General features: G+C 37.1%; 1 protein-coding gene across 3 annotated transcripts in view; it reads left to right on the forward strand.

Moving 5' to 3' along the window:
* Window positions 1–23309, forward strand: part of Pdgfc (platelet-derived growth factor, C polypeptide) — a 177625-nt gene that overhangs the window by 123001 nt on the left and 31315 nt on the right. For 2 of the 3 annotated variants that reach the window (NM_001357746.1, NM_019971.3), the window contains one exon: window positions 15400–15580. The exons of the other annotated variant lie outside the window; for it this stretch is intronic. In NM_001357746.1, the coding sequence (NP_001344675.1) occupies window positions 15400–15580 (181 nt within the window). The remainder of the gene's footprint in view (window positions 1–15399; window positions 15581–23309) is intronic. 3 annotated transcript variants of the gene reach the window in all.

Here is a 23309-nt window from a genome sequence, read left to right on the forward strand (position 1 = left end):
TGTGTACCTTCCCTAACTTTAAACCACAGGCCTCAAGCTGGTGAAACCAAAAACTCCTTTCTCTCTGCATGCTGCTTATGTTTATGAAATGCTAGCCTCTCACCTGTCAACTTGAGCACATTTTGAAACTTCTTCGTCCTCAGAAGTTACCCTCATAGCTTTTCAGATAACTTGGGAAATGACTGGGTACATTTTCAGCCCTCAAGTAAGCTTTCCTCCCAGTCTGTGGAAAGATAAAATCAATGCCCAGGGTGGCAGCTGATTTAGCCCCCTGTTCAGTTCTCACCAGAAAGCCCACACTGACTGAAAAAACAGTCTCTGTGTGTGCTCTCCCTCTGTAACCCTCCCTCTCAGTTTGTCAGTTTGAATAAGCAAGCTAGTTCATGATATCAAAATATTTGTGTAAATGGAATGAACCATAATTTATTGCTTCTAAAATTATTTCATGGGATTGTGGTAGGCCTTATTTTTGCTGAGCCATTGGGGTTAATCTCAGTGGAAATGAGGCCTGTGCTCTATGTTATTATAGTGATTTTTGAGGAGAAAAAATTCTCTAATCTCAGTATCCCTAATATTTATCTTGATTAAGAACTTCCAAAAAGTGTCTGCGGTGATCTAACAACAGGTTGCTGACTATGGCCCTTCTCTATTAATCTTCCTAAACCTCAGATACTTGTTTATCTGTCTTTACGTCCATAGTATGAAGAATTTATCCCAAGATGAAGAGAAATACCCAAAAGCATATGCTAAGATTTCCTGTAACATATAAAGAGAAAAACGAAAATTAGAAGTATAAGAGGAGAGATGGAGAAAAGGAAAATATTACATATAACATGTGTAGGTTGAAACTGCTTGCACATTGTACAACTTTCTAATGGTGTTAGTTTTCTGGGAGCTGAATTATTGAAATCAAGGCAACCAGATGGGCTTATCCCTTATAAGGCCACTGTTTCAGAAACTATGATAGTTATCTACAGCAATCCTGAACTTTCAGCCGTCTTTTAAGGTGGGGGAGATTGCTATTAGTTTTAATTCAATAATATTTTCATGTATGTATATAGCCAAATCACCCATATACATAAAAATTGTAAAAATAAAATAATTGTCACATGCATGCATGGGTGCCATGGCTACTGTGGTATATGTGTGCATAATGAGGTGTTCAAATTATGGCATTCAGCATATCTGTCATCTCAAACATTTATTTTTTTCCTCTGTGGTGAGATGACTCAAATTCCTCTTCAGTCTATGTTGAAATATACATTATGTTATGGTTGGCTAAGGTCACATTACTGTATAAGAAAATATCAAAAACTTCTTCCTGCTAAGCTCTCTTTTACATTCATTGGTTAACCCTTCTCCTGCCCCCACTCCAGCCTCTTCTCTAATTCTGTGTGGAAGAGCTTTGAGAATCCACATGGAGGTGACTTTCATGTAGTCTTGCCATTTCCTGCTCTTCAAGTGAGGATACAGATGAAAAGGGAGATGAAAGATGCCTGAGCTTGCAGAGCTAACATGAATGGTTTCAGCTGTAAGTATAGTAACACATATCAAAAGAATTACTGGGGCTAAGCAGTTAAGGACAGTTACTGTTCAAGCAGAGGGTGACCTAGGCTTTGTTTCCAGCAACCACATGGCAGCTGAAAACAGGCTATAACTCAAGATATAGGGGATCCAATTCCTTCTTCTGGCATATGCATATCATTACATAATAATTAATAATATGGCAATAATAAATAATGGTGATAAATCTGTATTTAGTCTACATGTTCATTATAACTATTTCAGCATTTGCCATGGTAAACAAAATCCATTCCATTTTCTCTCTTGATCACAGAACTACATAAAAAAGAAAACCTTGTTAGAGACTATAGATTATCTAATAATGAGCTATCATGATTTGAATAGTTGCCTTTCTAGTGGGTCAACATGACCTTGATGTGGGTACATGTTTAGAGGATATCACTACATGCTCAACCCTTTAATATAGACTTACGATTTTTCAATCTTTTTCAATCGACATACAGTCAGTTATGTTCCAGTTTGTGCTGCAGGACGGTTGTGTGGAAGTCATCGTTCTACATCAGAGTTTGTATATGCTCATTGCACACTTAAGGAGTGTATGTAAGGTTGAGTGGCAGGCAAGAAGCATGAATGTGCTTCTGTCATCTGAGAAATACTTATTTCTGGTCAACTGTCAAATGAAAGCAGAATCAAATGAGTATGAGGTAAATGGTGTCTTGCAAAGACTGAATGTACTACAAAGAATATGAAGTATATGGCATCTTTTGGATTTGAAAGTGTATTCTCTGATTTGGATGTTGACTGTCCTCCATTTATACTTAAGGTTTAATAGTCAGAATGACATTGGGAGATAGTAGAACCTCTGATGGTAGGGTTTAGTAGCAGGTCATTAGGATATTGGTCTGCTTTCAAAGGGGATTGTGTGTCTCCAGCCCATCCTCTGTAGTCGTTCCTTGGTTTATGATGCAAGACATTTTTTGCTGGACTCTATTCTTCCATGATATTTTGCCACAATGTAGTCTGGACATATGATACATGATTATTTATGGATAGAAAACTCCAATGCTGAGAGTCTAAGTAACCCTTCTCTTCTACAGGTGGGTTTTCTCAGATGTTTTATAATGGCGAGATGACTGATAGTATAGAAGTGTGAACAGATATACAATCTCAAAAGGTTTGCTTATTGCACATGTAGGGAGCGTAGGCAAGCTTGAGTGGCAGGCAAGAAACATAAATATGCTTCTCTCTTCTGAGAAATACTTATTGGCCTAATCAGGAAGCTGGCTGCAAAGAAACTTCACATTTGACTTTTACCTTGATGAATTTCCCCCAATAGGATATGACTTTTAGAAGAAGTGACTCAACATATTCTTGGCACCCTCCCCCAACCAATTATTGAGTTGCTCAATAACAGGCTCCTGGAAAATATCAGTGTCGAGACCAGAAAGAAATGCAAGGCATTATTAATGAAGAGATGATCCTATCGATCCAGACTTAAAAGAAAATATGTGTGATCAACACCCCGGTCTATATTTTAAGAAGGTTTAAATCAGTTAAGGCCTGTTGTTTAGGGAGGTGAGCCCTGATTCATGTTGGGAATGTGTCTTAGTTAAGGTTTTATTGCTATGAAGAGACATTATGACCACAGAAACTATTATAAAGGAAAACATTTAGTTGGGTCTAACTTAGATTTTTCAGAAGGTTAGTTATGGTGGGGAGCATGGCAGCAAGCAGGCAGCACGAAAAGCAAGCTCTTTCTTTGGAGAAAGAGCTAAGAGTTCAATATTTTCATCTGAAGGCATCAGAAAGAGACTGTGTCATTCTGGGAGTGGCATGGGTATGTAAGAGACCTCAAAGCCTATCTCCACAAATATAAAGTTCCTCAAACAAGGCCACACCTCCTAATAGTACCATTCCCTCTGGGCTAAGCATCCAAACACATGAGTCTATGAAGACCTCACCTCTTCAAACCAGCACAGGGGGTGTGCAAGAGAAGTTGGTTTTAGAGGTCATATAAAGGTCTACTGATGTCATCTGTAGTAAGCTGATAAGGACTTCAGATTGTGAGATTCTTATGTATGGCGGGGACATAGACAAAATATTTTAAATAAAAAAACATTTGAAGTAACACTTTCTAGCATCTGTATGAAGAAGGTTAGAGATTAGTCACATACTTCATAAGTCCTTCATCTCTTATTTTAATATTCGTCAAGGTATATCAAACATTTAACTTCAGTCTCTGTAGTTGCTTCCCCAAAAGCAAATTACTTAGTCCGAGAAAATGATTAGCCACTAATACAAGATTTCAGACACTTGTGAATATGTCATTAACACTTCCTTCTCAGTTCTGTGTCCAGTAAAGACTACCTAGGTAGGATGTGTAAGCATAAGTATGGTCTCAATTAGTTGTCTGTCCAGTACAGTTTGATAATGTACTGTCTTGGAGACACATAAAGATAGAGAAAGCTAGATCCTAAGATTCAAGTATACCAAGTTTCACATCTAGTGTTAAGTCAGAGTGGGAGACATGTACACAAAGCTCAGTGGTCACCATGGTGATTGTAAGTGAATGAGAAATGGAAGGCTACTAGGATGAAAATTAATTCCAGAATATTGCATCCAATTCATTTCTCCAAACAAAGTCTAGTACCCTCATTTTAAAAGCCACGTGGAGTTACAAATGAAAAAAAAATCTGTTAGCTTGTATTTAATGTGAATTGGAGTGAATAAAATAATAAAATATTTAAGAGAAAAATATGAGCTATTTCTATTTGAAGAGAGTATGTAAATTTGTGTTTTTTGCCAACTACATCTCCTGATATTTGTTTATGATTCTGTTTCCTTATCTTTACATACACTCACCCATTCTCTTATTTAGCTAGCAGTCAAGTACCCTGCTATGCATCAACCAAATATCATGCTATGTATCAGGGATCCAAAGATTATTCAGAGCTTCTTTGACCTCCAGAAACCATTGAATAGCAAAGGAATGTTCATGAAAAAATAAAATTCAAAATTGTGATGGGTGTGGCATAGACCATGCTGCAAAGACGTCACTGCCTCTGCCTCTGGGCTCCCAGATGGTGCTTGCCCCAGGAGCTTCTATTCAGCTAAAGTCTGAAGAAGTGGAAGTGTGTCAACTGAAGTGGAAAGGTAATCCTACATTAGGGGACTTCATATATAGCTTTCAAATATTGGTGTGTAATCCTTGAAAGCTACTACTGGGTATTTTTCTACGTATATCCAGTGAAATGTACTGTTGTGCGGCTTGGAAACCCTGAGTAATAAATCCGGTGACTTAAAGTGCTTGACCTATGACAGGGCCATCATTGCTGGAATTACTGTACCAAAAGATGTGGTCATATTTACCATCTGGCGAAATGTGCTGTCTCGCCCAGGTTGAGGTTCCTAGTGACTAAAGGCTTAAGTAGCCCACAATGACTCAGTTGCCCAAAATCCCTGAAGTAGAAGGAAAGCTGTCTGCAAAATTTCATAGTTTCTCTGACTGAAGTCTGAAGGATAAGAGGGAGCTGTTGTATAGGTCTTACTTCTGGGTAACATGAAGACCTTCTGTTCTCTGACTATCCCTGTGGAGCCTTTCAATGCTCACACCGTGATGATAAACAGCCAATCAAACAGGAGTCATGAAGATATTGTCCCCAAAGTATATATTATCTCGTTAAGACTTCAGTTTCAACTTCTGTATTGTAAGCTCTAGGTTAAATGAAAATATAAACAGTTTAACAATTGAAATTACAGTACATAAGTTGTTAAAAATAGCCATTTATTGTCCCTTAGCTTTAACTGAGCATATGATAATTAGCACAGCTTTTTCAGATACATATCTGAAACATCAGAGTTCAGTTTCTATTTGCTTCTATAAAAATCAGTGAAGTGTTACTGATTGGAAGGCTATCCCACAGCAAAGGGCTTTGGAATTCATACTTATAACTAACATATTAACTAACTAATGATTAGATAGATAGATAGATAGATAGATAGATAGATAGATAGATAAAATTGGAGAGAGAGACAGACACACACACACACACACACACACACACACACACACAGAGAGAGAGAGAGAGAGAGAGAGAGAGAGAGAGAGAGAGATGGGGGAAAGATAGGGAAAGAGAAAGGAAGATATATTCAGAAGTAAAATATATCATTAGTTCTGGATATTTCCAAAGGGAAATTTAGGGCCATAGAAAAAGTGGGGAGATAAAAAATTTTTAAATATATGAATAGAAGTTATAAGATAATCACAAATTTATTTTAAAACTACCTTGTCTCTTCTCTGGGGGGGGGGGATTCTGAGAGAAATCAGCTGGAGCAAAAAAGGGGAATGCAGCAATGTATGGGAAACTGTTAAACCTGCTAGGGTTCCTTGCAGTGTGTGGACCTGTAAAAGGCTGTGGTGGAGTCTGCTATAAAAGCACCTTGAAAGGGTAACACAGAGAAGAAATAGCCAAAAGGAAAGCATATTTCAAATTGTCCAAGAAGAAAATAAAATAAAAGTATTGCAGATAATCCCTGCCTCGGGATCTTGCCTAGGGGGTGAATTATCCAAGTGGGCACTGAGCCTGGTGTTTCTCATTTCTCTTTTCACACCATCAAATATGAAGTAATCTCCTTAGCTGGACTTACAGCCCTGATCACGTCACCTGATGACCAGACCAGCTCCTTTGAGATAAAGCTGTCTGTTTTGTTTCCTTTCTTTGGAAATGAAAACATTAAAAGACTAACCCCTCCTTATTCAATCATTGGGTTCAAGAACAGAATACCACATATCGACTTAGTCCCTTTCCCAGTAAACAAAACCATGTAGTAAACCCAGAAAATACACCAAAAGGAAAGCAAAATAAAATAAAAACTATTACTTTGCTTTTCTTGTGAGTAGAATTAAGGATTTTTGTTTATCTGCCTTCTGAGATCCAATTCCTTTACTGAAAAGGATCAATATTATTGTCCTATGTCAAGACTTGTGCTCCCAGACAGTGTGACAATTGTGTGCACATCAATTCTCTTTTGTTGATTTCAGTCTCCTTGGGTTCCCTTCATCCAGTGAAGATGGGCTATGACAGAGAAGTCAATTTTATTACTTTTAGATTGTTTTGTGCATACATGAGTGCCTATATGTATGAATGTGAAACACACATCTGCTGTTGCCCACAGAGGTCAGAAGAGATTGTTAACCCCTGGAATTAGAGTCACAGGCTGCCCTGTGAACCTTGTGATGTGTATGCTGGGAATCTAGGTCCTCTCAAAAGCAGCAAATGCTCTTACCTGCAGAGTGATAGTTTCATTTATAGTATATAGTAATGATAATATCATTAAACGTAGCATCTCAAATTGAGGTTATTAATGCCCAATAGAGTTGTTACCACATGTGCAAAAGTATCATATATAAACTGGTATTTGTGGTTGATATATCCGTGCCTCACAGAATCTGTGTTAATGAGATGCTTCTGCAAAACTCATCACCAGTTAGACTGTGCCACAGTCTAAGGATATGCTCTTCAGAGGCGAGGACTCTGAGTTGGCTGCACCTCATCTTATTAGTAACATGGTCTGTTCTCTTTCTTGGGACCCATTTTGAATTGATACTTATAACTACTGTCCAAACCTTTGTTTCTTGTCATTAACAACACAGAGATACAAAGTGAACTTCCACTGAAAGTAGAAGCAAAAGGTAATTGTGAATTTCAGGATCAGTTCAACCTTAGATACAAGATTTTCAGCCTTTGAAGGAATGCTTTTTACACATTCTTCTACAGCCCCACACTAAGCATAACATTGATAATCCAGGAAACAAGAGAAAGTACTCAGAGGTTTTTTTAAAGTGATCAATAAATCTGTCTATCTGTCTCTTATTAAAAGAGAAGCAACTGTTAAAAGAAAATATCTACATGCTAATCTTGTTCTAGAGTCACTAAATTCAAGACAACTGCTTCCACAGAGGAAACTAGAGGAGTCCGGCTCCCCCTCTGTTGCCATTTAGGGCTATGGCTTACACTAACTGTGCAGCACCCTGATGAGTAATCTATTATATCCTGGCCATGGGCAGAGTCAGAGTACCAGTTGAGTTTTGTCTGGTGATGGAGCTGATACTTAAGGAGCACCGGTTCCTTGTATGTGCCTCATCATCTTTGCTCTGTTAAGGTAATTTACTATTTTACACAAAATTCTAGAAAACTTATCTAGATTTTGAAAAAAATATAAATAAGTCCAGGACTTCTTGTCATTGGGTTATATATTTTTCAGACAGTAAGTGTTTACTCATATTGGCTAAGTGTATTTTTTTTTTTGTATTAGGACATCTGCAGTGACCTACTTTTTCCCCTATGAGTTTCTGAGTCTTCAGTCATAAGCATAGAATATTGCTGTTTGTCTATTAATCCTGTATCCAGACATTTTACTGAATTATCTTTGTAGGTCCCAATCCCTTTTGGAAGCCCAATGTTTCAAATAAATTTTGATTCCTGTCTACCTTATCCCACACCAGTTCTTGTTAGATCTACCTCAACATAAATGATGTATAACAGTTACCTCCATTTGCTGTGTGCAGCTTTATGCTACCCAGCCTAAGCTCTGGGAATGGGCCCTGCTACCAGCTCCCACCAGCTTCCTTGAATCCACGGATAAAAGACACAACCACAGATGTTCCTTTTCAACTTGCCTTCAACACAATTGTTGGGCCCTATTTTCTGCTGCCTAGAAATATCATCCTTAATAATATTTTTATTTCTTCACCTCCCACCTGTCCTAAACTTTAGTTGCTAAGATATATCTAGTCCCTGCTAAATATCCCTGACCACCAGCCTGTAGGAGTGGCCACAGGCACGTACTCTTTTTGAGGACCTCACATGGCTGCTTCGTTCTCTCTCTCTCTCTCTCTCTCTCTCTCTCTCTCTCTCTCTCTCTCCCCCCCCCCCCCTTACATCTGACTCTTTTCCTACAGGTACCTGGAAATCCTGACTATTCCTTCTGCCTAACAATTGGCTCATGGCTTCTTAACTGACAGATCAAGAACCAGTTTGGGAACAGGACCTTAGCATCAGAACCACCCCTATACTCATAGTATAACTCCCTTTTGTTGCTCCAGGTCTGAGCTCTTTGGCCTCTGTACTAATTGGTGAATTCGGTTCTCAAAATGTATTAGCTGGGAGTAGGTAAGGTTCTGCTTATAAATTGCTTGATTTCAATTGTAAGGATCAGCTCAGTGCCCAGACCTGAAGTGGAAACAACAGGTGTGACTTATCCTTTTAATAGCCAGGAAGGAAATGGCAGGGGTATCCACAGGCTTGCAGGACAGGCAGTCTAGCAGAAACAGTAACCACTGGCTTCAGCAGGGGATCTTGACTCAAAAACTAAAATGGCATCATATCAACTTCTAAGCTGCACAGTGAAGTTCCAGGACAGTGAGAAACCTGTTTCAAAGGAAATGTGCAGGACTCCTGAGGAGGACACCCAGAATTAACTCCTGGTCTCACACATGTGCACACACACACACACACACACACACACATGCATACACCCACACTCAAGTCTATCAGCAATCAAAGATATTTGTTGTCTCTGTTCTTATTACATTTTCTTTCTTCTATTTCACATTTATCTAACTTTTCACGCAAATTTGGAAGTCTTCTGCTTCCAATTTATAGTAGCCAATTAACTAAGCCATTTTGGTGATTAGTTTACTACTATGATCATACTGGTGTAATTCCTTTTAATATTTTATGGAGCATCATTTTTTATTCCTCTTTATTCATGGACAAAGCTCATACTGGGCGAATTACAGTAATCATATAATCTACTAATGGCTAATAGGTAGCAATTACCTATCTGAGTGAAATGAGTCATATTTCTGAAGGCTAAATATTGCCACTTCAGAGAATTCAATACAAGGATTAGGGAAAATTATCATATTAATTGGGATGCTTATCATTCAATGTTTTGTAATTATTTATGAAAAATTGGTATTATGCATTTGTTTATAGCTTAATAAACTCCCACATTTTATTTCATTTTTATACTGATAAATATTGACCAACTTTTCAATTTAAGCATTATTATTTACTTTAACTTTGCTATTACCAAGTTGATAATTCATGTTTTATCTATTATTTTATACAATTTTCCAAATATATTTAGAGAAAATGTAATAAATTATAAACATTTTTACTGTAATTATATTTTCTGCATGGTTCTTTTCTGTGTCTATTGTTCTTTCTGTCTCCTTTTTCCTTTCTTTTCTTTCTTTCTTTCCTTCTTTCTTTCTTTCTCTCTCTCTTTCTTTCTTTCTAACTTTTTTCTTTCATTATTCTTTCTGTCAATTTCTTAAAATTATGAATACTTATTTTGTTTGCTTATACCTCTTAAAAAATTTTTACTTCTAGTAATTATTGCTTTTTCCCCTTGTCTTGTCCTTGTTCTTTTTTTTTGTAAGTTGAATTAGTGGCCTATACAGTTGCATTATTTTTATTTAGTGATAAGAATTACTTTGAAATCTTTACCTCACACCTTAACAACTTGAGCCACCTCTCATAGGGCGAGCTCTCCCGTTTCCATGAGAATCTCCCAATCATTTGTTGTTTGTTGTGGGACGTATAATTGTATGCTTGGCACCCATAATGTTTTGAAATTCTCAAAGAGTTGCTGATAATAAATAGTACCAATAAATAATCTAGACTTATCAAGCTCTATGTTCAGTTTCATTTGTTACAGTCTGTGTTTTCCAGTGCTTAAAACATGATTTCATAGTCAGTTTTTGACCAGAGACCTATATTTTTTCTGTAGTTACACAAGAAAATAAAATAAATTTAATTATAGAGATATATCTTAAGTATAGTGACTATAGTAGGTCTTAGCCTCTAAGTCCTTGGAGTCTGAGGTTTGGCTTTCAAAATTAAAGCTATAACTTTATAATTATTTATTTTGTAAACTTAGCCAAATTACTTAGCTTCTCTATATTTAGTAACCCATAACTGGGTATAATTAGAAATTTCCACTTTCATTTTCTAAGAGGGTCCATTGAGAAAATATTCAGAAGCACCTAAAAACTTGCCTAACATATTGTAGTCACCTAATAAATATGATAGTTATTTCAAAGTATTTTCAGTATTAATTGGTGTCTAGAAGGACAACAGGTATTTGAATAGCAATCTTAAGATTCTGTTTGTGTGTGGATAGCAAAGGCATAAGCCGATAAGTTCTGTACAGTAATTGTCATCTTATTATTTTTATTACCTATCCCAACCTGCTCCTGAACCAGTTGACACTTGCAGAGCCAGGCTTTCTGTAATCCACATGCACTTGGCATCTTTTCTCACCACTGTCAGATTGATGGGGCCTTTTAATTGACAGGGTTTTATTCAGTAGGAACTAGAGACGGCCTGTTCTGCAGGGTTGGTTTATTTTTGTTGAAAGAAGCTGGGTGTCTGACAATTGTGTTTACCAGTGAATTTATTTCTCTGGTATACTTCTTACATTCTTACGAGTAAGAAAACAGCTCCCATATCCTCACACTTCCTACATTCCCACAGGAGAACAAAAATTTTACCTACAACATTAGCCTTGTTTATTAAACATAAAAGAACATAAATCCTCCCTGGGTCCCAGGAGTATGGTAGAGGGGGGGAGTGACCGTCACCAGCCTCTTTGCACTGTGTGTGCTGCATCATGTTGCTCTGAGAACATGATGTTTGATTGGCTCATGCTTAGCAAATCCTTTAAATAGTGGTGTGGGCAATTGTTCACCTTGAAAATTAATACCTGGGAGTATATTGTAAGGATTACTGTGTCTCCAGTATGGTCACCTGAGCTTGCACACATGGTATGCTTTAATCAGTTCCCACTCCCTTCTACCATGACCTGGAATTACGGTTTTCTCATTAGTTTCTCTCTTCCTTTCCTTCATGAGGCTTTAAACGTGGTTAGTAAACATTAATAAATTGGCTCCTTTTATGAATCCCTTATTCTGCTGATGGCATCAGGGAAAACAAAGTGAGAAACATAACATGTGAATCATTAGAGAAAGTAAATGGGTTAAAGTGCATTATCCTTTTCCAAAACCACTGAATGTACTCTGTAGATTGGAAGCAAACATTGAAGCTCATGTCAATGGTATTTTTCTTTTTTTGTCTTTTGTCCTCTGTAGTATGATAAGATTTGAATAGTGAGATAGGCACATACATTTCAGGTATGCCCCCCCCCCCCACTGCCTGTTCTATTTTATTCGATTTTGATCTTTATTTCATTTTTTAAAAATTTTTGTGGTGCTGAGAGATTGAACTCAGGACCTAGTACAAGATAGTCAAGTGCTTTGCTACTGAGCAACATCTTCATCCATAATCTGCTTACCTTGACCTTCAGTGCAAGTTTTTAAACAAAAGTGTGTTGATAATGGCCTTTTTGTAAAAAGAGGAAAGTGTAAGCCGTAATAAGTAATTGTTCTATTGATATACTTAAGCTTCCTATATGCCTCACCAATTATTAGATAGAGCTGTGAAAGTTACAATAATTGGATAAATTTCCTAATTATATTATTGTATAATAATAGCTGTGGGGCTCAAAAACTTGAAGTGCCTAATTTACTATGAAAGTAGTTTAAAATTTCTGATTCCTAATTAGAGTATACATTTTAGATATTTCTTTCTTTCCCACAAAGTGGAAAACTCCATAGCTCCTTCAAAAAAAACCAAAAAAAAAAAAAAAAACCAAAAAAAAAAAAAAACAAAATAAACAAAAAACCAAAAAACTGGTGAACAGAACTACTGATGTGTCTAAACAGGGCACGGTGAACGACCAATATCTGGCCATAAATCCAGAATGTGTTTTAAATCTGACACCAAATTCATTAGAAAACCTTCATGAAACCAGAATGGACTGGACACCCTTCTCTAATCTGCATAGCAGTGAGTTCTGCATCAATATCTAAATTAGACAGGGCTGAAATTCATACTTTGTTGTTTGATATTACTGTGCTGGGTATCAGCCTAACACTTGCTGCACCCATGCTAGACAAGTATGCAGCCCTAGACATAGTTCAGCATAAGGCCTTAACATTTATGGCCACAGTGTTTTCTTGTGCTTTAGGAAAACCCTTCAAAGTGTTGTAAAGGAAACTGACAATCAAGTAAGCCTATATGTTGTTTATTTTTGAACATACATGAAGATTAGCTATAATGAAAGTAGCTACAGGAATTGTTATACTTTTTTCCTTATAATGTATTCTATCTAACAGTTGAATAGTCATCTTGAAAATGGTCCCAAGAACCTATTGAACACACTGCATGCTTCCCAGTTTACTTGTTGAAAATGGCTTGTGGTTGTCAAATGCAGGAAGTGCACTTACCTGATCTTGAACTGCTTTGAGGCTTTGTGCTGCGGGCTGCTTCCACTTCTGTCAGTTTCTGGTGAGAACTCTTTCTTCCCACTCGCCTCAGTTGTTGTGCTACTGCTTCAAGATTGCACCCAGATTTTCTCTTTCTTGTAGGTTGCTGTGTAAAGACCCCTTGCTTCATGCTCACACCTGAAATATTTCTTCAGATTTCTCAGATAGGTGATGACGGTGTGTCTGCTACTCTCTCATTGACTAGAATGTATATATGACAGGGATTACAAACCCAGATGCACAACTGTGTCAGTTAGTACAAGTAAATGAGAACTGCATATGTAGAATGTATGGAGAGCAGATCCAGGGTTCTAAGACTGTTAAAACAGCACAACTCTATGGCTATTTCCATCCATCTCTAACTTCAGTCTCTGTGAAGTTCAAGTGCACATTTGCCTATTCACTCCACATGTGCCTATCAAGCCTTTACTGTGTGCTTGGCCTACAGGTGTGAGGGGAAAGACAATGAAGTGAACAAGAACACTTCATGATCTGGAACTGACACCGGCCTGAAGCCTGTGTGAATCACATCAGAGTAACAATGACCAGATCTTAAAATTTTAAAGGAAACTAGGACTCATATGTATGAAAGCATCTAATGTATTGAATTAAATATTTTAAGGACGAATAGTTCCTATTAAAGCTGTGCCCACCTCTGTTTATGATCTTGTATGACAAGTAAAATTTTGACAGCCAACTCTGAAATACCAAAATCAGTATTGGCCTACACTGATTTTTTTTCCAGGTTGGTCTATGTTATTTTCTTTGTTTGCCATCCTCTATTCACAGTTGACCATGCCTGGCCCCTTCCCTCTTGTATTACCTATCTATTGTGCTTCTTGCTAGTCGGCATCTCCATTTCCCTCCCTTCTCAGTCCAGGTCAGGCAATCAACACACATTCACAGTCCAGATATTAAGTCCTTTGTAAAGGGATCCTAATCTAGCCATGTAAAATTGACCTTGCTCTTCCGGCCCTCCATGGTGCACTTTCGTTAGAGATTTTACCATCTGATTTATGAATCCTGAGCCCAAGGAACTGATCGTTCCTCCTTCTATCACACTTACACATCTCTGTAAGCAGTGGTAGAAAACCAGTTGGACAGGTTTACTTCCCCAAACAGAACAGAATTCCCCAAGTAGGAACTTTGTTTTTTGTACAGTTTTGTTACAGAAATGGTTAAAAAAAAAACCCAACTCTTTAAACAGTGATTTATACAATTTTACTTAGGTCTACTCTACTTAACTGTGTCTACTCTTTTCACGTCAATATGGACCCCAACTTCCATCCTTCTAAACTCCTGTAATGAGTCATGGCTGCCTTGAGCCTATATAACAATTGTCTTTTGTTATTGAACGTTCTCTTTTTGATGCTTTTAAATTCTTCAGGCTATATTAAAAGTATAAGCTTATGGAGGTGGGCAATGATGCTGCATAGATCAGGAGCAAGCTTCATTGAGTGGCAGCTCTGGGCCAGGAATTGTTCCACACTGAGTGTATCTTGCCATTTTAAAGGATCTTAGTTTCTTAATTTTTGTGAGAAAAATGAAGCTGACAAATATTGTTACATTCCTTAGGGGAAGATTCAAAACTATCCTCAGTCTATGTATTGTTTTTTATTAACAATTTTGTCTTTAAATCGAATACTATATAAAATGTTGGTTTTGATTTTTGTCTAGTGTATTTATATTCCATTATATTTTAAAATCTATCAATAACGGTTTGAACATGTCAGACTTCTCTCTCACTAAAAGTTTTGTAATTTTCTTTTTATTATTTTGAAATTCAATCCAGAGAAACTATCATTTATTTATAAGTGCAGTTGTTAAAGAAAATAGTTGTGCGTTAGGTAAAGCTGGGGATGTTTTCTTCAGTAGTGGAGCAGTTACTCAGCATGTGTTAGACACAATGTCCACCCTAGGAAGCAAGAACGAGCTGGAATAATAGCAAAGTGATTTATGAGAAAATACATAAGCTAATATCCAAATGCATGTTGTCAGCTATTCCCAACATCGAAAAGATAGCTGGTAGAAGGCTTCTACTTGATAAGTATTAGCAGTGGTCTCAGTATTCTTTTGGTACTATGCTTTTCTAAATTAATAACTATTTGTGAATTCTCCAAAACACATCTTTTTTTTAAACTAGGAAATCTAGATAATGATGGTAGGAACTAAGATAGGAATTTGAATAATTCATGAATTAAAAGTCATATAATTTTGTTGTATGCAAAATATTTGTGTTAAATGTCTGACCAATCTCAATTTTGGTACTAGCAAATCTGAAGGCTTTAAAAGAGAAATCTAATATTTTTCTAACAGGGTCTTTATTTCTAATTCTCTTTAACTTTTGCATCTCAAGGTCTCTCCTTTCAAGCATAATTGGGGACAACTCATGGTGTGCTCCATAGATGCATTGCACACATAAAGTTTCCGTTGCCTAGATAAGCAATGACGCCAGTCTCTGCCCCTTTGCCTCCTCACAGGTATGATTTTGTAGAAGTTGAGGAGCCCAGTGATGGAAGTGTTTTAGGACGCTGGTGTGGTTCTGGGACTGTGCCAGGAAAGCAGACTTCTAAAGGAAATCATATCAGGATAAGATTTGTATCTGATGAGTATTTTCCATCTGAACCCGGATTCTGCATCCACTACAGTATTATCATGCCAGTAAGTACAACTTTGAGATTCTCCTTATTTCACTGAGTCAGCTTTTTTTTTTTTTTTTTAAATTGATTTCCACTTTTATAGATGAGAATCAGAACACCAAACATCAGATCCTGTTCTCTAATTTGGATTATTTTTACCACAAAAGCTGCATTATAAATGTCACCGCCAGTTTAAGCCTTCTCTGTAGATTATTAGAAATACCAAGTGCCTTATCAATGTAGTAAAATTATATATATATATATTTAGTCATTTAAAGAATGTAGCAGACTGGGAGGTGCTCAGGATAAAGTGCTTACCTTAAACAAATGAGGATCTGGTTTTGATCCCCAGAAGACAATTGAAAAACCCAAGTGTGGCAACCTGTACTTCAACTCTGGGAAAGGAGAGAAAGGCATATTCCTGGGTCTCTCTGGCCAGCCAGTGTAGCCTAGGTGGTGGGCTCCTGTCTCACAAACTCAAGTAGACAAATACTGAGGCATACACACAGTACATGTCTTCCCTCTAGCTTCTCATACACACATGTTCTCACGACTGATGTTCAAGCAAACATCCTGAGATGTTACAGACTTGTACTGTGAATCTTCAGTAACCTTCTTTACAGATATTCACAGGCTATTCCATTCTTAATCTAGTTTCCATCTTAGGTTTCACAGTATTTTCTTTGTTACATTTCAAATTTTTTCTTAATTAATAATATTTTTAAACGTTAAATTTGAGACAATTTAACAGATCAACACAACCCACGATCAGAGTCTATAAAATCTTCATCTGCTCACATACTTCCATTTTGCACTGCCCCATTCAGGTCAGTTTTAGTAGCCATAGTAGGGCATCCTGGTTGAGAGATGCTATAGGGAATGAAGACAGAAGTCAAGGGTTGCATGCATAGCTCATCAGACTCAATGCCATTGAGTTTCATAATCTGAAGAGTGGTACAACTCTCAGCAGGATGAGATGGCCCTGAAGCACAACACTCATCTGATGACCCTTATACATATTTACAGACACACAACACAAGTATCAGTGGGTCCTGATGGATAAGATATGGTAACTGGAGTGTATGACCAACTAAGGTTTTAAGTATTTGTTGGGGAGACATAATGTGGTTTATAATGATTCTAATCATCTAGAGGGGAATAGCAGGCTGTCGAATGAAAGAAGCAAAGGCATGTGAATGTAGGGATGTAGGGTCAGTCCTACATATTCTAAGAAGTGCAATTTGATGATGTAAGGCAACTGCTTTTGTTCCAACTTCACAAACTTCAGCTTGTTTGTGTTTACATTTACTTTGGTAGCCGACCTAGTACTTCTTGCTCTACAATTTTGGTCTCTTGTAGACCTCACTCCTTACTATAAATACATCCGTTCCACTCTCACTAACTGTCTGCAGAATAGCGAGAATTTAATGAGTGAAAGTCTGAAAGGTGATGATGCTTTTAAGCCTGGCAGAATGTTTTGAGTTATCACTTTATGTTGCTAAACGTCATCCTCCCTCCAGCCACCCACACTTGCATTAGCACTGACCATGCAACAATTCATTAGTGTTAGTTGTCAACCAGATAAAAGAAAGCCCAAAGGAAGAAAGTATGCTTTTTGGAGAGGGGACTTAAAGGAGCTTGTGGCATTTGCTCAAGGCAATTGCCCCTGCATAACCCCCAACCCCCATCCATTTATTTCTTTGTGTAGTAGATGAACTCTCTTATTGGATTCCACACTTCCCTACACTCAATGATTGGACTGACAGCCAACTCACAGCTATGAAGTCAGACCTGTAGTGATGCGCCCCACAATGGCTTCCTAGTTTTGGAAAGATATGAAAATTATGAACCGCAGGCCTCCTGGACGACGGTGTGCTGCAGAGGCTTTGCTCAACTATAGTTGCTCATTAAGGTTTTCTACAAGTACAGCCATTTTCCCTCAGGCTCATCTAGGATGGGATGGCATATCCTAATGTCTCTGCAGCTCTGTGTTACCTTTGTTGCAGCTGAAATAGATGGAAGACACCTTAGAGTACCATAATAACAGGGATGTTTTCAAGTGTTCTTCAGATGATCCTGTGTACCCGAGGCACTAGGGGAACAATTGGGTTGTGATATAATTGGTTGTACAGGTTCCCTCATTCTGGTAAGGAGAAGCCAGAGGGGAGGAAGTTAATGAAGTATGCACTACAGTCAGTGAACTTGGTACACACATTCTATTCTAAAACTATTATAAAACTTCATCCATATAATCAGCCTTATCTGTTTTTGATAATTTATGCAGTAAATATTTTACATCTACCTGACACAGAAAGCTTAGGTCAGGGCTGGTTTTTAAAACTCAAGTTAAATACATATATCATATATGTATATATTAATATATATAATATACATATGGTAATATACTTATTAATGGATTACATTAACATATACATATATATGTGTTTTAAACTGAGTTTTTAATTTTATTTTATTTTTGGGGGAGGGAGGAAGTTTGAGACAGGATTTCCCTGTATTTTATTTTATTTTATTTTATTTTATTTTTGGGGGAGGGAGAAAGTTTGAGACAGGATTGCCTTACCTGTCCTGGAACTCACTCTGTAGACCAGGTTGGCCTCGAACTCAGAAATCCGCCTGCCTCTTCCTCCCAAGTGCTGGGATTAAAGGCGTGTGCCACCACTGCCCTGCAGAGTTATGTCTTATAAGGAACTCACTCAGTAGTTTTATTTGTAAGATAGAAAGAACATCAAATTCTTGTCTGCCATAAAACTCTCTCTGAGATTCTCATTACCATGTCATAGCAGAAAAATTTCTCAAAATTATAAATTACAAGTTCCCAAATAACTTGTACTAAGTAAAATTAAATTTGTTTCTCCATTTTGCTATGTTAAGTTGGTGTCACCTGCTAGGCTTAGTTCTAAAACAACCACTGGGAAATTTTAATGTATTACCACAATGAGTTATAGCTTAGAAAGTGTATTACATATGTTTAAATTTTAACACTTTAATACTATTTCAGATAATTATTCACAAAATATCATTCCCTTGTTACACCTCATTGACAAGTAATGAAAAATAAATCTATATAAATTTGTTAATAAATGATATATTGTTTTATGATGGTTCACAAGAAGTTAGTAATGTCTTTGACTCTTTTCTCCTTTTTGGTGAGAGGACAGAGAAAGAAACAAAGAGGAGAATGCTTGCACACATACCGTGGTAGATTTGCAGTGAGAGATTGTTTAAGAAAAATGAAAACAGTAAGACCTTGTTTCCCTCTAAGGCCACACACAGTGAGAGCCCAGAACATACCTCACATCTCTTAGAAAGAAAAGTACTTGTTAACATTATAGTAATTTGTATTAGGTTATATATGCCCTACGCTGCGGTGTTGCATAAACACCATTATTTAAACAGACAAAGGATAAACAGAAAAATGTTTCATCCAGTATCAAATATCTGATTCACATTTTCTTGTCATTTTTGTTAGGAAACCATTTTAATAAACATACCTGAGGTTTTAAGTAAAAGTGTAGAAAATCAGGTCTGCCCCTCTTCAGGAGTCTTCCTTCCTTCCTTCCTTCCTTCCTTCCTTCCTTCCTTCCTTCCTTCCTTCCTTCCTTCCTTCCTTCCTCTCTCTGTCACTCTCTCTGTCTCTCTGTCTCTCTGTCTCTCTCTCTCTCTCTCTCTCAATATATATAAAAGAGTTTTCCTTGAGTATAGTGCTGTTCTTAATGCTTATGAAATGTGAGGCCTTTAATTTTTTTCCTTCCAGTTGGCTGAAGTATTTTGAATAATTATTGTACTAATATTATGCATTTTTAAATAACTTTTTTGAAAACGCAGTTTTAAGTGTTTTGAAGCTACTAACTATTAATAAGATAATACTTCTAGCAACGTATTTACTCCTTTTCCATTTGATGGGTGTTGGTCTAAAGGAATAGAACTTGTTCCTGTAGTTACCATAACAGTGGCTCCCACATGTTGTCACCATTTTATTTATTGTTGGGCATCTGAATGTCAGTCAGGGAGAGAATGACTGGGGCACATCACTCACATCCACTCCAGGCCCTCTTCCTCTAAGTTTCTATCAAATTTTTTTCCACTTTATAAAATGATTTACCTCTATCCAAGTGTGTATATTCAGTGATACCCGCTTGGATACAGAAGTTTTTGTTTTTTTTTTTTTTTTGTTGGTTGAATTATATAAAATGGAAACAAACTAATGCCACCGCCACCAATTGAATAAAACAAAAATTCTGTAGTGCTGCATGGAAAGAGTGCCATCTGGCTTCTGGGCTGCATCTGAACCCAGGGATGCTTTCCTTCATCCTAACTTGTAAATGGCTTATGTGGAGTTAAGTCTGTGCACAGCCATCATGGAGGTTTCCTCTGTCAGGAGGGGTTAGAAGGACACTTGGTGCCTCAGGTACTGTTGAAGAATGCATGACTGATTGCCAGACAGTTATTAATTATATGGGCAAAGAACAAAGCACTTTAGTGGATATTGGGGAGAGGGCGCTGTCCCTTCGTCATATTTCATGTCAATGTTCTGAAGAAAGAAGTCTGTCCAACCGAGGAAAGAATTCATTGATTTTATCAGGTGAAGAAAAATTCCAGTTGACTCTCAAGGAAGCCTTTAAAATTTATTTATTTATTGATTGATTGATTGACTGATTGATTGCTTAGGACAAAGCAACATGCTCTTTGGAATGAACCTATACATAGATGCTGTGAGGAAGTCCTCAGTGGAAGAATATGACCAATATTCTCTAAATTTTTAAATCTTAACAATTGCCTCACATTTCAACATTATCCTACCAAATTATCTTAAGCAGTGACTATTTACATAGAACTTGAGTTTCATGTGGACAAAGAATAGAGAAAATGGTAGTGGTCTTACAGTTTTTGGTAGGACTGGAAACTTAGAGACCACTACAAGAAATGGTTGTCTATAGTCATCAGAAGCACTTGTCAAATGACTAGATTCTTATTAAAGTGCATTATGGTTTTTTGTGCACTTAAAGGATTCAGAGGGTGACAGTATTTTACTGCATCAATGATATTATACAGTTGCTGCAGAGACTGAACTTGGCCAAGAGCAGTTTACTTCATTTTCTGTCTGACCTCCACCCATAGGTGCAGTGTTCTCCTTCATAAGACATGGTCCAGCCTCTCTTCAGTATCTGCTGGATCTCTGTGTTGCAGCTATTTTCACATCTTCTAGGAAGGAGCTTCATAAGTACTGCTTAGAGAAAGTAGCCAGGACTCCTGCAAGAAATGTGGAAGGCAGATAGACATTTGAGTGGAGTTGTAAGGAAAGATCTTGAACAATTGGAAGCTCGAGTTTCAAAAACTACTATTGTATACTTAAGGCCACAATCATTTCAAAGTTTGGAGTTAGTTCAGGAGTTAGACCTGGAAGATGGCACATCTGTGTGTGTGTGAGTGTGTGTGTGTGTGTGTGTGTACTCATACGCATGCCTACACGTGTCTAAAAACCTAATGCATGAATCCTTCATGCCCTGCATGTAAAGACTAAAGTACAGTCTCTGGACTGTCTCCTCCTTTTCCCTGAGGCAGTCTCTCATCATCCTAGAACTTGTCAGTTAGGCCAGGCTTGCCAGCTAGAGAGCACCGCTAAGTCTCTGTCATACATTTTCAGTAGTTTGATTCCAGGCATGCAATCCTGCTAAGTGGAGTGTGAGTTTTGTGGTTGATGGTCCTGGAGATGGACCCAGGTTTCTACTATTGGAGGGTAAAAACTTTACCCACTCTGCTAGCTCTCCAACCCTCATGGGGATTTTTTTCAAAAAACTTTGTTGATAACATTTGATAAACTATTTTTTAGAAATTTTAAACAAGTATGGTAATATTTCCCCAAATCTCTAGTACCTTGTCTCTATCTTACTTTAGAGAAAAAAGTATAACTGTATATTACATAATCTTTCATGTAAGTGATTTTGGGGGGAAACAATGTGATTCTTAAAGAAAAACTAAATAGTCATATAAATAAAGCCTTCAAGAATGATCCATCATGGATCTTGTATCAATTATGTAACAAACACTCTGAAGACCATATCACTGGTCACCATTGCTGTTTGTCATTTGTCACAGGTTCTCCTTTGTTCTTGGGTGGCACCAGATGCCTTTTCATGAGCAATGTTTGGAGATGCTGATACAAGGAGCTCTACACAGCATTGATCTATTGCCGTAGCCTTGGGAAGGCTTATATGAGGCAGTAGTCACAAAATAGAAATTGGTCAGGGACTTTATTACTATGTTGGAGAAATGCTATAATAGCCTAACAAACAAGGTTATTTTGTGACTTGGCTTGGGGACTGTATGCATATTTAATAGATACTATGCTGTGTGTTCCTTCTTTATTGTTCAGAATTGCAGAAACGGTAGGAAATCCTCCCAAAATTATATGGCTGTGTTTCAGATCATAGCACTGGCCTGTATGCTCCTAATTTCCTAAGCTACATATTGAGGACTATCCATTTGTCAACTGTCAGTATCTGTTAGTCATAGTGTTATGATGGATTATCCTCTGCCTTTGTTCCTGCTCAGCTGGAGCCTTATCTGGTTCTTCACAGATGGTGCACATAGCACAGCTCTAGAACAGATACTCTTTCATTTCACAATGTGATGAGACATTTCAATAAAATAAGACAAAAGAGATATTCTTTCATTTCCTCATAGTTTGTAATTATATTTAACTTTTAATTTAATATTATACATATTTTCATCTTTTGATAATTTATACACAGTTACTGTATTTACATCATTTCTGTCCCAGCCTCACTCCTTCTAAGTCTACACCCCTTCTAAGTCTACTCATATTCACCCTGTTCCCTGTCAAATTAATGATTAATGATTTCCTCTCTCTCTCTCTCTCTCTCTCTCTCTCTCTCTCTCTCACACACACACACACACACAACCTACTAATTTCATATAGTGTCTTTGTATTTACAAGTGTATAGGGATGACCTCTTAGGATTGATAATCTATCAAGTTTCATCCCCCAAAGGCTCCTTCTTCCTCCCTCTGCAGCTTAGCTGTATTCTTTATATTTCTTTTAGCTAACCTGGCTAAGGGTTTGTCAATTTTGTTTATCTTTTATAAGGAAGAAACTACATTTTATTGATTGTTTGCTTTTCTTTATTTCTTAAATTTATGCCCTTTCTTGATAATTTCTCCCCATCCACTATAATTGGTTTTTACTTGGTTTTATTTTTTTCAAACTCTTGAGGTAAATCAATTCATGCTCTTTCTGATGTTTTGATGTAGGCACTTGGAGCTACAAATTCACTCTTCTCACTGCTTTTATTTTATACCAATTATTTCATATTTCATCTCATTCCAAGAAGTGTTTTATTTGCACATTTACTTTTTAAATGCCCTTTCATCATTCATTGTTCATGTTGAATGACTTTGTGCAATTTATTGTTTCCTCTGGTATTTATTTCAAGTTTTAGTCCATTATGTCTTAATACATGGTCTACTTTATTAAAACAGGAAATTTTATATTCTGTCATGTTAGGCTGGAATACTCTGTGGATGTCTATTAAGTCCATTTCCTCAACAAAGGCATTTAGTACTAATGTTTGTATACCTTTTACTCTAAGACAGTACCTATTCCTCAAGGCGAGATTTTTTTTTTTCTGAGAGATAGCAAAAAGGTGCATCTTGTTTTCTGATTCAACCAATAAGCTTGCATCTTTTGATTGAGTGATTGAGACCAATTA

The sequence above is a fragment of the Mus musculus genome, chromosome 3 (assembly GCF_000001635.26).
Source record: "Mus musculus strain C57BL/6J chromosome 3, GRCm38.p6 C57BL/6J".
NCBI lineage: Eukaryota > Metazoa > Chordata > Mammalia > Rodentia > Muridae > Mus > Mus musculus.